This window comes from Ranitomeya variabilis, chromosome 1, assembly GCF_051348905.1.
Source record: "Ranitomeya variabilis isolate aRanVar5 chromosome 1, aRanVar5.hap1, whole genome shotgun sequence".
NCBI lineage: Eukaryota > Metazoa > Chordata > Amphibia > Anura > Dendrobatidae > Ranitomeya > Ranitomeya variabilis.
In genome coordinates, this window is record NC_135232.1 from 151336083 (window position 1) to 151354172 (window position 18090).

Below are 18090 nucleotides of genomic sequence, written 5' to 3' on the forward strand. Positions count from 1 at the left end.
GGGGACTATGCAAAGCACATTATACTGTATGGGGGACTATGTGAAGCCCATTATACCGTTTGAAGGACTATGTGGGGCCCATTATACTGTATGGAGGACTATTTTGGGCCCATTATACTGTATGGAGGACTATGTGAATCCCTTTATACTTTATGGAGGACTATGTGGGGGCCATTATTCTGTATGGAGAACTATGTGGGGCCCACTCTACTCTATTGACGACTATGTGGAGCCATTATTCTATGTGGAGAAGTACGTGGGCCCATTATTCTGTATGGAGAACTATATGGTGCCCACTATTCTCTATGGAGGATTGTGTGGGGCCATTATTCTGTATGGAGGACTATGTTAGGGCCATTATTCTCTATGGAAAGCTATGTGGAGCTCATCATTCTGTGTGAATTCTGAGTAATACAACATAATGCACAAGGGACAAATACCACCACACTATGACCAGACCACATAGTCACTGAATAATACCCCAGACAAGGGACAAACACCGCCACACCGTGACCAGTCATCATAGTGACCGAATAATAGCACTTACCGGGATAAATACCGCATACCATGACCAAGCCATATATTACCACATAATGACAGAATATTACAATACTGATCATTAATAAAAACCTCAATACTAACAACACTATTATTACCACCGGTTATATTATACACATGAGCTCTGTATATAGTGTCAATATACAGGTAATACAGAGACCACCAGTGTCATACACATGAGCTCTGTATATAGTGTGAGTGTACAGTTAATACAGTGATCACTGGTGACATTATACACAGGAGCTCTGTATATAGTGTATACTGTACAGGTAATATAGGGATCACCAGTGACAATATACACAGGAGCTCTTCACATAGTGTATAATGTAGAGAGTGCTCGCTTGCCGTCAGCCCCAGAGCGCGTTTTGCCTCTGCTTTTACGAGGTCCCCCTTCGTGCAGACTTTCTGTACCGCAATACATTTCAAATGAATCTCTACGTCCTACTCAGGGGTTTGCCGAGGACCCGGGGCCCACCAGAGAATCGTCCGGTGTCCCAGTGCTCCAATCCGACCCTGCTGTCAAATACACAAATTATTCCAAACATTTTCTTTAATTACCAAACAGCTAAGACACATGATGTTATTTCTTTTCACTAAAGGTTTTCAAGCTTGGGCCACGAGGCACTGTTCTTTTAACCCTGGGAGAAGCTTTCCAGCCTGGCAGTGACAAGAGACATTTCTGTCAGCCAACTGATATCGCCGTGGATCCCATAACTGGAAACTTCTTTGTATCTGATGGTTATTGCAACAGTAGAATTATACAGTATTCACCCCATGGGATGTTTATCATGGAGTGGGGAGGAGGTAAGTGTCCTAAGTGCTGCAGGCTATTACACCTTTTTTAAAGGAAACCTGTCTCCATGAAAATGCAGTTCAATCTGCACACACCATGTTATAGAGCAGGTGGAGCTGAGTAGATGGATCTAGAGTTTTGTGAGAAGAGATTCAGTATAACCTGTGTTTTCATCATTCAGTCCTCTGCCCTTTCTGGGATCTTCAGTCCAGTGGGCGGTCCTATGAATGACTTTGTATAAATTTGCATACAAAGGAAGTTGTCAATCACGGATAGGACCGCCCACTGGACTGAAAATCCCAGAAAGAGCGGAGAATGAAATGAGTAAAACAAAGGTTATACTGAAACTTTACTTACAAAACTATATATCAATCTGCTCAGCTCCCCCTGCTCTATAACATGGTGTGTGCAGTTTGGACTGCGTTTTCATGGTGACAGGCTCCCTTTAAGCTAGTCTCTGATTATTTGTCGAGTGGAATTTTTTTTTTGCTACTTTGGAAGACGTGATACAATGAATCTTTTTTCAGAACCATCTTTTAGAGTCGCTCAACCTGGTGAATTCCGTATTCCACATAGCCTGGCCATGATACCAGATCAAGGGCAGCTGTGTGTGGCTGACCGAGAGAATGGACGGATTCAGTGTTTCCAAGCAGAAACAGGACACTTTGTCAAAGAGATTAAACACCGAGAATTTGGTTCAGAGGTATTTGCCATCTCTTATGTTTCAGGTAAGAAATTAGTAGTGTAATAACAAACATTCTAATAAAATATTTAGTGCTATATGGAGAATATGTAAAGCAAAAATGTGAATAAATATAAAAGTAGTCACATACATTGGGTGATTGCTGACCATAAAATGGACAATTAATTATCCCCAATCTCCCGTGAGTGATTAAAAAGGCATAACTGTGTAACACATGCATCTGAATAAATCAGGCAGCTGTAGTAGTGGTCTAGTAGACCCCCCTGAGTATATATCTGAGGTCTGTGTCAGCTTATGGTTTTAGGCCACATGCACATGTTCAGCATTTGCAGCCAGGAAAAACGTTGCATAAAATATACATTTATGCATTTTTTTTCTCAAATGTTTGTGTAAAAAACAGCAAAAAACGCTGAAAAAATTGACATGCTTCAGATGTGAAACTGCGTAAAATCCACAAAGAAAAAATAATAGCATATTCATGAGATTTCAGAAATCTCATTCACTTTGCTGGCACAATAAAACGCTGCGTTTTTTGTGGCACAAGCTCTTAGACGTGTGTTTTATAATTTTTTTATTTTTATTTATAATCTAAAAACCTTCTGCAGATGTCATTATGTTCTCCATTTGTATTGTAGGAGGAATATTATTTGCAGTTAATGGAAAGGCCTATTTGGATTTGGCTCCTGTGCAAGGCTTTGTGATGAACTTTTCCACCGGAGACATCCTAAGCACATTTGTCCCAGTTCGGAAGGTAACAAACTTTTCTATTCGTTCACATTTTCTTGGCTGAGGAGAGATCTGGCCCGATAAGGACATCGGACATTTTTTATTACAACTCGGTTTACGTCCTACCCACATGAAGTATACGCAACAATCTATAACGTATGCTAGGGCAAATAACTCAAACTTTCTCTCAAGTCCACGTAAAGGTCCTGTGTCTTGCTTTGCAGAGTTTTGTCATGCCTCATGACATTGTTGCTTCAGAAGATGGGACGGTCTTCGTTGGCGATGCTCACGCTGATACTGTGTGGAAATTCTCTCCCATGGAAAGTAAGTTGTGAATAATTCCACTGTCCACATATTTAGATTAGTCAAAGATTGAGTTGAAAAATAAGTACATTGAGGGTTTTGACGCCCTCAACATAGTATCTTTACAATTCAGATTTTTTCCTCCAATCAAAAAGTTTGTTAGATATGGAGAATTTGTACTAGGGTAAATATATAATCAGAAAATAACATATTATTTTGGTTTTTTTTATCAATATATTTTCTATTTTTGTTATTAGTTCCCATGTTATTATTATTTATTTATATAGCACCATTAATTCCATGGTGCTGTACATGAGAAAGGGGTTACGTTCAGAGTTATAGATATCGTTTACAGTAAACAAATTTACAATGACAGACTGGTACAGAGGGGAGAGGACCCTGTCCTTGCGGACTTACATTCTACGGGATAATGGGGAAGAGACAGAAGGTCAGGGGTGCGGCAGTTCTGGTGGTGGTGAGGCGGCAGTTCTGGTGGTGGTGAGGCGGCAGTTCTAGTGGTGGTGAGGCGGCAGCTCTGGTGGTGGTGAGGCGGCAGTTCTGGTGGTGGTGAGGTGGCAGTTGTGGTGGTGGTGAGGCGGCAACTCTGGTGGTGAGGCGGCAGCTCTGGTGGTGGTGAGGCGGCAGCTCTGGTGGTGGTGAGGCGGCAGCTCTGGTGGTGGTGACGCGGCAGCTCGGGTGGTGGTGAGGCGGCAGCTCGGGTGGTGGTGAGTTGGCAGAATGGTTATTGCAGGCTGTAGGCTTTCCTGAAGAAATGGGTATTCAGGTTCCGTCTGAAGGATCCGAGGGTGGTGGATAATCGGACGTGTTGAGGCGTGGAATTCCAGAGGATGGGGGATATTCGGGAGAAATCTTGGAGGCGGTTGTGTGAGGAACGAATAAGTGTGGAGGAGAGTAGGAGGTCTTGGGAGGATCGAAGATCCTCATGAGGGAAGATATTGGAAGATTAGTTCAGAGATATAGGGAGGGGACAGGTTGTGGATGGCTTTGTAGATCAGTGTTAGTAGTTTGAACTTGATTCGTTGTGGAATTGGGAGCCAGTGGAGGGATTTGCAGAGGGGAGAAACAGAGGAGTAGAAAGGAGAGAGGTGGATTAGCCAGGCAGCAGAGTTGAGGACAGACTGGAGTGATGCAAGAGAGTTAGCGGGGAGGCCACAGAGGAGGGTGTTGCAGTAATCGAGGCGGGAGATGATGAGGGCATACACAAGAGTTTTAGTAGATTGTGGCCTGAGGAAGGTACGGATTCTGGCAAAATATTTTTGAGTTGGAGGTGACAAGAGGTGGCAAGAGTTTGGACGTGCGGTTTGAAGGACAGGGCAGAGTCGAGAGTTACCCCGAGGCAGCGGATTTCAGGTGCGGGAGAGAGTGTGATGCCGTTTACCATAATAGATAGATCAGGTAGGGAAAATACGCGAGCTGGGGGAAAGATGATAAGTTCAGTTTTGTCTACATTGAGCTTTAGGAAGCGAAAGGTGAAGAAGGAGGATATGGCTGATAGACACTCCAGGATTCTGGACAGCAGAGAGGTGACATCTGGGCCAGAGAGGTAGATCTGAGTGTCGTCCGCACACAGGTGGTACTGGAAGCCATGTGACTTGAGTTGTCCTAGGCAAAGGGTATAAATGGAAAAAAGTAGGGGCCCTAGGACAGAGCCTTCAGGGACTCCAACAGAGAGAGAGAGCGGGATGAGGAGGTAGTGTGGGAGTGGGAAGCGCTAAATGTGCGGTCGGAAAGGTATGAGGCAATCCAGGACAGGGCATGGCCTTTGATGCCAAGGGAAGAAAGAATCTGTAGCGGTAGGCAGTGGTCGACTGTGTCGAAAGCAAAGGACAGGTCGAGAAGGAGGAGGATGGAGAACTGTCTGTTAGCTTTGGCTGTGAGTAAGTCATTAGTAATTTTGGTCAGGGCAGTGTTTCGGTGGGGTCGGAAGCCAGATTGGAGGTTGTCAAGGAGAGAGTTCGATGAGAGGTGGGAGGAAAGTTGAGCATGGACATGCTGCTCAAGAAGTTTTGAAGCAAACAGGAGCAGTGATATGGGGCGATAGCTGGGCATAGCAGTTGGGTCAATGTTAGTTTTTTTGAGGAAGGGCATGATGGTGGCATGTTTGAAGGCAGAGGGGAAGGTACCAGAAGACAGCGATAGGTTGGAAGAGGTGGGTTAGGGCTGGAATGAGCATGTCAGTGAGGTTGGGGAGCAGGTGGGAAGGGATGGGGTCAAGTGTACAGGTGATGAGGTGTGATTTGGAAAGGAGGTGATTTTCAGTGATGTTGGAGAGGGAAGTTATTAGGGAAGGGCAGAGGTTTGGTATATGGAGTGGTTGGGGTGGAGGAACAGTAAAGGTTTGCCTTGTTTGGTCGATCTTGTTTTTGAAGTACATGGCAAAGTCCTCAGAAGAGATGAGGGGAGTTGGAGGTGGCAGTGGTGGGCAGAGGTGAGAGTTAAATGTGCTGAACAGTTGTTTTGGGTTGTAGGATAATGAAGATACAAGGTTTGTGAAATAGGTCTGTTTAGCAGAGGGGAGGGCTAATTTGAAGGCAAGTGTAGCATGTTACTATTTAGGTTTAAAAAATCCTTTCAATTTTCACATTTTCATCACATTATTATCATAGGCAGGATTACACAGAAAAACACAAATATTTATCAATGTTACAAGATCACACCATTCACACTAGGCAATGTCACAGCCCACCTCCACCCCTTTCTTCTGCATTTGCCTTTGCACAGATGAGAGCATACCTAGAAATCTCAATGAGTCACAAAAAGTCAATGAGTCACATTCAGACACCAGTTTCCTATGTCCATATGACTGCTTTAAAGCATTTCTGAATGGTGTTACAGAACAGAACAGCAGCTCAGATGGAATGACTGCGCTTTTTTTTTTTTAAAGACGCGTGACGTATATTTTTGGCAAAGGTCACCAAGAAAAGTATGAAGCCTTCACATTGGGTCCTACATTAGCCTAAAGGGGCATTTACATTGTAAGATGACGGTGAACGACTGCTGTTAAAAATGTTTCATGATTATCTTGCTATGTAAACAGGCTGCTGATCACCTGATAAATCATTTATCAGGTGATCAGCAGCCTGTTCATCAGGTGAAATGATCCTTTATGCAGCATAAAAGATCATGGTTCTCGGTATTGCATCCTCCTGTGTAAACAGGACATGAGAACCATGGCAACCTATGCGCACAGAGCGATCTACTACAGATCGCTCAGTGCACATCATTTGCTTTGGTCTGTCTGTGTAAGCAGGCAGTTACGACCTCTGATCTGTAACAGTTTTCCAATCGGCAGTCGTATTGTGCCACCGTTCGGTCTGTGTAAAATGATCCAAGGACTTGGTGGTGCTGGCTTGTGTATGTGATTTGTACAGTAAGAATGCGTAGCACACCACTTCTGATACTTTCTGATCATTCCATCTTTTTTTTCTTTTAGTTGATGAGCATCGTTCAGTGAAAAAGGCCGGCATTGAGGTGGAAGAAATAACAGGTGCATCATAGGAGTGCCCTTTACATTCTGTAACGCTCATTCCAAGGACATTACTTTTTCAAGTGACAGAGGAGTGTGATCAATGTATTTGTTAGCTTAATCATGTCTGGGTTGCGAATGGAAAGAAAAGTTCCACCGGGAGACTGAGACTTTTGCGAAAAACTCATGGGTGACAATACCACTCTCCGCTGTTCTTGTTGCTAGATGACTAACGAGTGATGGAAATAGAAAAGTGTGTCTCTCTTTAAAGAGAATCCATTGTGAGATTTCACCCTCCAAAATATTTATATGCGCACGTAGCTTTTACAGTCACAGGTCCAGCAATGTCTTCATGTGGCCAGCTCGTTCCGTTACTGAGAAATCAATGTTTGGATTGATCTCCAAATGAGACTGAAGAACTATCTGTAGGTCTGAAGCCTCTGTCACTCCAATTCTGTTCGTCGCCCAGCACTACTTCCTGCTTGACTGAAAGCGTCTATATTTTGTAAGTTCAGGCAAAGGAGCTGTCAGTCAAGCAGGAGGAGGCGGCACTGGGTGGGGAACAGAGCTGGAGTGACAGAGGCTACAAATAGTTCTTCAGCCTTACTTGCATATCTATCCAAATATCTCAGTAATGGAAGAACAGGCTGGCCATATGAAGGTATTGCTGGACTTGTCTTTGGAGGAGCTACATGCACATATAAATAGTTTTCGGGGTGAAATCCTGATGACAGATTCCCTTTAATTTAAATGTCCGCTTTATTTTGCTTATGAATAACACGAGAGGATTTTGTTGGTTGGGAAAATAACTTGTTAATATGCAGAATTGTTGCATCTTTAAATTTTATTCTAACTATAGGCCAATTCTCTATTTGTAGAAACTGAAATTTTGGAAACACGCGTGAGAAGCCGACCCAAATCAAACACGACGGCTGGCGAGCAGCACCGAGGACAGGCCAAGCAGAGCGTTGTGGAGCAAGGCAGAGTTGGGGTCTCTTTCGTCCTCATCATCACTCTGCTGATAATTCCTGTAGTGGTCCTTGTGGGCATTGCCATATTTATACGCTGGAGGAAGGGCAGGATGTATGGGGGTAGGTTGCATTAGTCGTCTTATAAGTGCACCATGCCGGAAACTAGTTTTTAGTGGGCACCATCACACAATTTCTATTGTTATTACTAGTCTGGGATCACTACCATGCATGTAGGGCAATTATGCAGCAACCATTAAGAGAACTAGGTACATGCACATACGTGTAGGATCACCACACAAAACACTGATAATTCAAAATATATAAATTTTATTATACACCAAACAGACAATACACACTTTTAAAAACATTTAAAAACTATGCCACGTTGAAAGATATTATTGAATCCATACAATACAGTGTTGCACACAGCATACACAACATATAGAGATATTATGATAATAATATTAATTGCCCAGCTGTTCATAAATAATCCTATAACGGAGCTCCAATGAGGAATATGAACTCCCTAACAGCAATGCACTTGGTATATATATAGACCATTAGGTATGGGTCTTGAATGGTCAAATAAAAGTAAAAATAGCCCAGAGAATGCAAAAATGCAGGCAACCCATAAAGGAATCACCTACAATCAATTGCGTTAATCCAGTCAGATCATGGAGAGTAATACTTCACCCTATACCGTCTCAAAGGTCCACTACCGTCCTCATGGTCCTAAGTGCACAGAAAAACAGTCCGGGTAGGGTTACAGGACCCACGCGTTCCGACACATGCTGTGTCTTTCTCAAGGTGGTAATGTCCGTGGTGCATCGTATCTTACTATTTAAAGGTACCTGCAATTGCAGTTTAGTTACAGCTGCGTGAAGCGGTTTGCGGCTCAGAAGGAAATCTGTCCAGGAATAACCCGGAAGTGACCCTCCCGGGTCAGGAGTGGTATTGCGCATGCGCCGATATTGCCGTACTAGGCTAACTCCGTAGAGATTCCCCTTTTGGCGTACGCATGCGCTCTTTTTACCTACAGAATCCTAATGCTCTCCCTACGTACTGGGTGGGCTCTATAAAAGTTCCCCTTGATTTAATATGCGCTTGCGTTATTTTGGTCAATAGTGTACGAACATCCCCCCTGCTCGTGGGGTCATATAGTGCCAGCAGTACTGACATCCGTTCTATTCCAGGGAAATAAATTCCCCTTTTGCATTGGATACATTCACATAGCAATTGTTTGTAAACACAATCTGCAGTTTTATGAATACGCATATGATATACATATACATAGAGGCCAAATTAACCAAACACCCGTCCATTACCGACCTACTGGTAATGGACGGGTGTTTGGTTAATTTGGCCTCTATGTATATGTATATCATATGCGTATTCATAAAACTGCAGATTGTGTTTACAAACAATTGCTATGTGAATGTATCCAATGCAAAAGGGGAATTTATTTCCCTGGAATAGAACGGATGTCAGTACTGCTGGCACTATATGACCCCACGAGCAGGGGGGATGTTCGTACACTATTGACCAAAATAACGCAAGCGCATATTAAATCAAGGGGAACTTTTATAGAGCCCACCCAGTACGTAGGGAGAGCATTAGGATTCTGTAGGTAAAAAGAGCGCATGCGTACGCCAAAAGGGGAATCTCTACGGAGTTAGCCTAGTACGGCAATATCGGCGCATGCGCAATACCACTCCTGACCCGGGAGGGTCACTTCCGGGTTATTCCTGGACAGATTTCCTTCTGAGCCGCAAACCGCTTCACGCAGCTGTAACTAAACTGCAATTGCAGGTACCTTTAAATAGTAAGATACGATGCACCACGGACATTACCACCTTGAGAAAGACACAGCATGTGTCGGAACGCGTGGGTCCTGTAACCCTACCCGGACTGTTTTTCTGTGCACTTAGGACCATGAGGACGGTAGTGGACCTTTGAGACGGTATAGGGTGAAGTATTACTCTCCATGATCTGACTGGATTAACGCAATTGATTGTAGGTGATTCCTTTATGGGTTGCCTGCATTTTTGCATTCTCTGGGCTATTTTTACTTTTATTTGACCATTCAAGACCCATACCTAATGGTCTATATATATACCAAGTGCATTGCTGTTAGGGAGTTCATATTCCTCATTGGAGCTCCGTTATAGGATTATTTATGAACAGCTGGGCAATTAATATTATTATCATAATATCTCTATATGTTGTGTATGCTGTGTGCAACACTGTATTGTATGGATTCAATAATATCTTTCAACGTGGCATAGTTTTTAAATGTTTTTAAAAGTGTGTATTGTCTGTTTGGTGTATAATAAAATTTATATATTTTGAATTATCAGTGTTTTGTGTGGTGATCCTACACGTATGTGCATGTACCTAGTTCTCTTAATAAGTGCACCATGCCGTAGCGATTTTGCCGTTTCCTTATGTCATAGGTCATAGTGATCTGAAGTGATATTATTCATCAAGCACATCACCATTTCATATCCATGGCTGTATAAATCAGGCTTAAGAACAGCCAATGTTTTGATACTTTTTAGGTGAAGGCGAACACAAATCTGAGCCATCATCTGGAGGGATCCTAGGAAAGCTAAGAGGTTTGCCTTTTATTTTTTTAATTGAAAAAGCTACAGAAGTGAACCTGGACATGAAACAACAATGTATAACATAAAAAAAATCCAAGAGGTGCATAAAAAACACATTGTTAGTAACCCCTTGCATGCTTTAAGGACTGGTCAATTTTTTTCTTTTTTGTCATATATTTTTTCTCATTGATAATGCTTTCTTATATGTGGGGCAAATAGTATTTTGTATCATTAATTTTATTTTTCAGACTATAGGACCCACCTTACTATTCCACGCACCCAGGTCTAGATGACATAAAGTAGGAAAACCAGATTTCCTACTGATTAAAACTTATCATTCCAGTCAACGAGAACACAGAAGCAGTAATAATCCGATTCTGTTTTCTCACCAGGGTTCATGGCTGCGTCTGATTGCAAAATTCAAGGAACATTGAGCCCATCGGTTTAAATTTACAGCCAGGACCAAATTTACAGGGCATGGATGTTATTGGGTTAAATTAGACTAAAAACAATGACATAAATAGTTAATAAATAAAGGCCAGGAGACGGCACTGAAAAGTGACTAAACCTGAAAAGAACTTTTAAATCACAATGAGTAAATATGCACAAATCGCCACAAGAGGGCAGTAAACCACTCTGCAGTATATACTGTCTGATAGATGCATATTCTGCTCAATATAAAGTTACATATGCACAGAACGTGGTAGCGAACAACAATGCATATAAAAGCACCAACCAAAGGGGCTGAAAGTAAAAAAGCAAATACCCATTTTTACCGTGTTACTTTGTAATGTCTCCGATAGTTTTGTATATGTACACCCTTGAAAAGTGCTGCAGAATATGTTGGTGCTATATAAATAACAAACATGTTCTCCACTCCTCCCAAATGTTCACGATGACTTCTCCCAGCTATGACTTTTCTCCTGTTCTAGTCACCATTATGTTCATAAAGAAGACATGAACTGGCATACAGAGGAAAACCACAGCGTCTTGCAGAGCTGCTAATATTCAGCTGTATCTGTATTTAAAGGGGATATCCTGGACTTTGCAAATCTAAGCACTAACAGGCAGGTAAATTCAGAAGCCTCTGCTGACGTCACATCTACAGAGTGGAGGCTTCTTTTCTGCTCCGCTCTGTAGACAGGGCGGGTCTTCCGACATCATTCTGATTGGCAGCTGGATCCCTGCTGCCTAACTTGGTGAGTTGGCTGTCAATCAAAATTACTTTGAAAGTCCCACCCTGTAGCGTCACCAGTGGCAGCTGAATCCCCGGCAGGAGCGGTCTGTAACTGCCATGTCCTGGGCACAACAGGCAGGTAAGATGCAATTACCTGCCTATTGGTGCTTAGATACATTTTTTGTTTTTTGTAAAGTCCCGGATACCCCTTTAAGCATGCAAATACAATTACATAAATCAGAAGCAATTATGAACTTCTGCCTCGTTCTTATATATATGGAAGGATTGTCACCTTCTTCCATCCCTTAGGGTATGTTTCCACTGTCAGGATGGCCGGCGGTATCGCCGCAGCGGCAAAGCCGCTCGGCGCTAAGCCCCGCCCCCTTTCTGAGACGCGATCATGCCGGATGTGTTAACTCTTCACATCCGGGATGATCGCTCTCTCCCATAGCGCCCTGTGATATGCCTTGCGGGGATGCTGCATCCCCGCAAGGTGTACGGACATGCTGCGATCTAAAAAGACGCGCAGCATGTCCGGAGTCGCAGGGCCGCCGCGTGCGGGTTTCCACGCATAGTGGAGACGGGATTTCATAAAATCCCCTCCACTATGCTGGAACATCTGGACGCTGCTTGTTTGACGCTGCAGCTCTGCGCAGCGTCAAACAAGCAGCGTTTCCTGACCGTGGAAACATACCCTTAGACTGTGGAGTGCCCCCAGTGTAAGACTTTGGAGCGCCCCAGTGTAAGACTGTGGAGCGCCCCCAGTGTAAAACTGTGGAGTGCCTCTCAAGGAACATGGTTACACTCAGTTTAAAATAATTTTTGTTAATTGTTTAAAAAATGTAATGCAGCAGCATCCAGCTCCTTACATTTTCCCTTTTTTCCCGGTTGCTTTCTTTAGGTTCACTTTCTTGTCTTTTCCTTTACTTATCAGTCTGGTTATTAAGAATAAAATGTGTTTGGTGCTTTCCTAACACCAGTGGAAATAAATCTTCCTAAAGACGTCATTTATCCCAACTAGTTACAAAATATGTTTTATATTCACGTCAAAGGAATTTTCCTACAAGAGAAAAGCAATGGAGCAGTGATGTGATATATGCTGCCTTATGCAGATATAATGATCAGCAATGGTGTGGTCTGTATGACCCACTAATGAATGCTCTCAAAATGATCTATGACTAATTAGCGAGGAGAGACAGTATAAGCTAAAACATAACTTTTAATATATATTCTGAAGCTGGATAAATATGTCATGGGATTACCGCAGCAGTCTGGAGCCAGAAGACCGCAGCGTCTGATTGCTCCTACTCCGGCGCTGAGAAGTAGGTCTTCTCCTTCATTTTAAATGAGTTTATTTCTTCTGGCAGAAGAGGGGTTAATCGGCCATGTTGGAGATCCTGTGTTTACAGCTCAGCTCGGTTAGCCACTCCTTTCCCTTTATAATCTGGGCTCTGTTACTAATCTTTGACAGAGCTAACATTTGCTGCATGGCTTACAGTGCGAGAGGAGCACATATGAGAAGAAGCGTTGGAGGAGTTATTAGTGAAGGTTGCTTGGTCTGTATGCGTTGTAATTCCCTATCCTTCTCTGTTTTGGTTTATTCCCCTACCTTCACACCCTGGTGCATTCCTCTATTATATGTGAGTGAATGTTTTGTATGCCTGGAGTTTTCAGTTATCCCTTGTCTGTGTTGCCTTGTTTGTCGGGTTGGTGTACTATGGTGCACAGTAGCGCCCCCTTTTTCCTGTGTGGGGGAAGAGAGCAGACAGAGCGCTAACTCAGGAGATAAGGCAAGAGCGGCGGCCCCGGCATCTTCCCCATCTGAAGTATCCCGGGGAGCAGAGCGAGCTAGGGCGTCCTCTAGTGTTAGGGACAAGGAAGGAGCCCCTGGTCACCCAACAGCTGTGTCGTGATAAAATTATGCAAACAAACAAAAGTGATAAAGTGCAAGTGCTAAAAAGTTACCAGTTCTCAAAAATGCAAGGTTTGATTTCACCACTAATATAGTAATTCTCTGCAGGTCACAACTGCGCAGGCGCCCAGATGATGACTGTATAAGAGGGGGGAGAGAGTTTCTGATATCCCCTGTCGTGCCCCTGTGTTGCTCCTGCCCTTACAAGGACAGACCCCAAGTAAGGCTGTACCCTCCGGATCCTGTCAAACCTCCCTACGCGTTTCCTTCCCTTTTTGGGGGATTCATCAGTGGAGTAAAAAATACAGTTAGGTCCATATATATTTGGACAGAGACAACATTTTTCTAATTTTGGTTATAGACATTACCACAATGAATTTTAAACAAAACAATTCAGATGCAGTTGAAGTTCAGACTTTCAGCTTTCATTTGAGGGTATCCACATTAAAATTGGATGAAGGGTTTAGGAGTTTCAGCTCCTTAACATGTGCGACCCTGTTTTTAAAGGGATCAAAAGTAATTGGACAGATTCAATAATTTTAAATAAAATGTTCATTTTCAGTACTTGGCTGAAAACCCTTTGTTGGCAATGACTGCCTGAAGTCTTGAACTCATGGACATCACCAGGCTCTGTGTTTCCACCTTTTTGATGCTCTGCCAGGCCTTCACTGCGGTGGTTTTCAGTTGCTGTTTGTTTGTGGGCCTTTCTGTCTGAAGTTTCGTCTTTAACAAGTGAAATGCATGCTCAATTGAGTTGAGATCAGGTGACTGACTTGGACATTCAAGAATATTCCACTTCTTTGCTTTAATAAACTCCTGGGTTGCTTTGGCCTTAGGTTTTGGATCATTGCCCATCTGTAGTATGAAACGATGACCAATCAGTTTGGCTGCATTTGGCTGGATCTGAGCACACAGTATGTCTCTGAATACCTCAGAATTTATTCGGCTGCTTCTGTCCTGTGTCACATCATCAATAAACACTAGTGACCCAGTGCCACTGGCAGCCATGCATGCCCAAGCCATCACACTGCCTCCGCCGTGTTTTACAGATGAGGTGGTATGCTTTGGATCATGAGCTGTACCACACCTTTCCCATACTTTTCTCTTTCCATCATTCTGGTAGAGGTTGATCTTGGTTTCATCTGTCCAAAGAATGTTCTTCCTGAACTGTGCTGGCTTTTTTAGATGTTTTTTAGCAAAGTCCAGTCTAGCCTTTTTATTCTTGATGCTTATTAGTGGCTTGCACCATACAGTGAACCCTCTGTATTTACTTTCATGCAGTCTTCTCTTTATGGTAGATTTGGATATTGATACGCCTACCTCCTGGAGAGTGTTGGTCACTTGGTTGGCTGTTGTGAAGGGGTTTCTCTTCACCATGGAGATTATTCTGCGATCATCCACCACTGTTGTCTTCCGTGGGCGCCCAGGTCTTTTTGCATTGATGAGTTCACCAGTGCTTTCTTTCTTTCTTACGATGGACCAAACTGTAGATTTTGCCACTCCTAATATTGTAGCAATTTCTCGGATGGGTTTTTTCCTGTTTTCGCAGCTTAAGGAAGGCTTGTTTCACTTGCATGGAGAGCTCCTTTGACCACATGTTTACTTCACAGCAAAGCCTTCCAAATGCAAGCACCACACGTCAAATCAACTCTAGGCCTTTTATCTGATTAATTGAGAATGACATAACGAAGGGATTGCCCACACCTGTCCATGAAATAGCCTTGGAGTCAATTGTCCAATTACTTTTGGTCCCTTTAAAAACAGGGTGGCACATGTTAAAGAGCTGAAACTCCTAAAGCCTTCATCCAATTTTAATGTGGATACCCTCAAATGAAAGCTGAAAGTCTGAACTTCAACTGCATCTGAATTGTTTTGTTTAAAATTCATTGTGGTAATGTCTATAACCAAAATTAGAAAAATGTTGTCTCTGTCCAAATATATATGGACCTAACTGTATGTGTGGGGGACTAAGAGTTCCTTCATTGGCAGGTAACTCACTTGTCAGGTCCAACTGGTTTAAGTTAGAACCTGTCCTTTTGAAGCCTGGTACGTACTGGTTCTAACTTAAACCAGTTGGACCTGACCTGCATACCTGCGACCTGCAGAGAATTACTACAATAGTAGTGAGATCAAACCATTTATTATTGAGCACTGGTAATGTTTTAGCATTTGCGCTTGATCACTTTGGTTTGTTTGTATGATTTATCGAGTTTTAGACTATATATTAAAAGTTATTATTTAGTTTATATTGTCTCTCCTTGCTAATTAGTCTTAGGCAGTCGCTGATTAATAAGTTAAGAAGTAGATTCCAGGAGATAATGATTCTCAAAACTAATAAGCGATAACAAATTTTTAACACTCATTTTGACATCACATGTAACTATTAAAAAAGTATATATATATATTTATATTTTGGCATTTTGTTGCAGGTTTATGCCTATTTTATACATGGTATCTGCAGAATTTGTGCATTCTGTGTTTTTCACAGATAGGTACGAGTTCTATGACAGTCTTTGGGGCTGTTCACATGTCCGTGATTTTTTGCCAACAAAGTGGTCAGTGTAAAATCGCGGAGGCATATCCGATATTGGTCAGAGCATTGGGTGAAAGTCTATGGGTCCGTGAAAAGCTCTGTCAGCACTCGGATACTTTTCATCTGCTTTCTGTTTTTCACTGACAGGGGAATGTTGATAAAAAAAAAATTCTCATCAGTGAAAAAAAAAAAAAAAGATAAAACTGACCAAGCTATGATTATACTCCCTTATAAAACTTGGTCCGTTTTTCTGGAACGTCTAAATAACTGACGTCTGAATGAGGCCTAAATCTGATTATTTTTTTTACTATGTAATTCATCTAAATACGGTATTGATGACATAATACCTATAGTCTCTATGTGTAGATGTAAAAATGTGTATGTGTAAAAATGTTTTCTTTTGATACAGTGTATTTTTACGTTTATAATAGTTTTTTATGCCGTTATGTGTTTTGTGTCTTTCTTCTAGGCAAAGGAAGTGGAGGTCTTAATTTAGGAACTTTCTTTGCTAGTCATAAAGGATACAGTCGAAAAGGTTTTGACAGACTTAGCACAGAAGGCAGTGACCAAGAAAAGGATGATGATGATGGCTCAGATTCAGAGGAAGAGTATTCTGCACCCACTATCCCACCAGTGCCAACATCTTCTTCCTGAAACAACTACTTCCGCTCACCCCAGGCCCTTTAGCACGTTTAAGATTGTGTATTTAATTGTAACTGTACTAGTCTCTGTGGGCTGTACAAGTGTCATGTTTTCTTTATTTTCCTTTGAGTGCAGTTGTAGTCCTTATGTGAACATTCAGAACCCCCTTTGTTATTACTATAGGAAGCTTCTTAGACAACGTAATTCTAATGTTTTTGGTTCATTGGAAGTTCTTCATTGTTTCATGGCCTTTCTCCGCTTCTCCAATAGCACTTTAATTGCCAATTTATTATTTTCATGCCTTTAAAGTCACAACTTATCGCAGTACAAAGATGTGTGCCACATAAAATGCAAAGCTGCTAAATCTCTTCTATTTTTTTAAATTCACAATATTATATAATGTCCAAAAATAATTAAATCTGTAAAAAAAAATATATGAAAAAAAAATATTTAATTTTTGGTTTGGTGTTATTGGGATGTCTTATTTTTAGATGGTTACACTGTTTTAGAACACTATTTTCAGAAACTGAATGTACTTTGTGTAATAAAGTGTTCGCAGAGCATTAAATTCAGACTACCTTGGAATTTGTGCATTACTTTTTCTGTCTTTTATACGTTTTATATTTTATATTTCTTCATTACAACAATAGACATAACGAAGAATCAGTTTATCAGCTTTGTTTATAAAGAAGCCTAATCACTTTCATAGAATCATACAATGTTAGAGTTGGAAGGGTGTTGTGAACTGTGTTTCTGGGCTCCCTCTTGTGGTCACTAATGGTATTGTATGAGTCATGTCTTCCGCAGGCCTGGGCTTCAGCTGTTTCATTAAGCTGTGGGTGTTCCCTATTTAGTCCTCCTTAGGACTCAGTCTCTTGCCTGGTAGCGATGTATTCAGTCCAATTTGGTCTCCTCCTGATTCCTTGCCTTCTGTCTCATGCAAGAAAAGCTAAGTCCTGTTTGCATACTTTGGATCATTTGCATTATCAGTGTTTTTTGTCCAGCTTGCTCAAAATGTGATTTCTAGCTCGCTGGAAGCTCTAGGGTGCTGATATTCTCCCCTCACACCGTCAGTCGGTGCGGGGGTTCTTGAATATTCAGCGTGGATGTTTTTGCAGGGTTTTCTGCTGACCGCATAGTTCACTTTCTATTTTCTGCCTATCTAGATTAGTGGGCCTCACTTTGCTGAATCTAGTTCATCTCTACGTTTGTGTTTTCCTCTTGCCTCACCGTTATTATTTGTTGGGGGCTTTCTATATATTTGGGGTTAATTTCTCTGGAGGCAAGTGAGGTCTTATTTTCCCTCTAGGGGTAGTCAGATCTCCGGCTGGCTCGAGACGTCTAGAAACAACGTAGGCACGTTCACCGGCTACTTCTAGTTGTGTGTTAGCATCAGTTATGCGGTTAGCCCAGTTTCCACCTCCCTAGAGCAGTTCCTATGTTTTTGCGGACTTAGCCGGAATACCAGAGATCCTCTACCACTAGGATCATAACAGAAGGGACCTCATTGTGTCCAAAGCTCGGCTCAGTGCAGTATTCACTAAACCATCTCAGCCTCTGTTTGAAGACTTCCATTGAAGGAGAACTTGCCACCTCTCGTGGCAGCCTCTTCCACTCATTGATCACCCTCACTGTCAAAAAGTTTTCCTAATATCTAATCTGTATCTTCTCCCTTTTAGTTT

General features: G+C 42.2%; 1 protein-coding gene across 8 annotated transcripts in view; it reads left to right on the forward strand.

Annotated features, from left to right (window-relative positions):
• PAM (peptidylglycine alpha-amidating monooxygenase) overlaps positions 1 to 16982 on the forward strand; it is a 267028-nt gene extending 250046 nt beyond the window's left edge. For 4 of the 8 annotated variants that reach the window (XM_077289753.1, XM_077289788.1, XM_077289762.1 and 1 more), the window contains 8 exons: positions 1158 to 1362; positions 1879 to 2079; positions 2690 to 2805; positions 3005 to 3104; positions 6538 to 6591; positions 7449 to 7661; positions 10100 to 10156; positions 16236 to 16982. In XM_077289753.1, the coding sequence (XP_077145868.1) occupies positions 1158 to 1362; positions 1879 to 2079; positions 2690 to 2805; positions 3005 to 3104; positions 6538 to 6591; positions 7449 to 7661; positions 10100 to 10156; positions 16236 to 16420 (1131 nt within the window). In that variant the 3' untranslated portion in view covers positions 16421 to 16982. The remainder of the gene's footprint in view (positions 1 to 1157; positions 1363 to 1878; positions 2080 to 2689; positions 2806 to 3004; positions 3105 to 6537; positions 6592 to 7448; positions 7662 to 10099; positions 10157 to 16235) is intronic. The other 4 variants (XM_077289771.1, XM_077289804.1, XM_077289781.1 and 1 more) reach the window with 1 other exon arrangement.
• The last annotated feature ends 1108 nt before the right edge of the window (positions 16983 to 18090 follow it).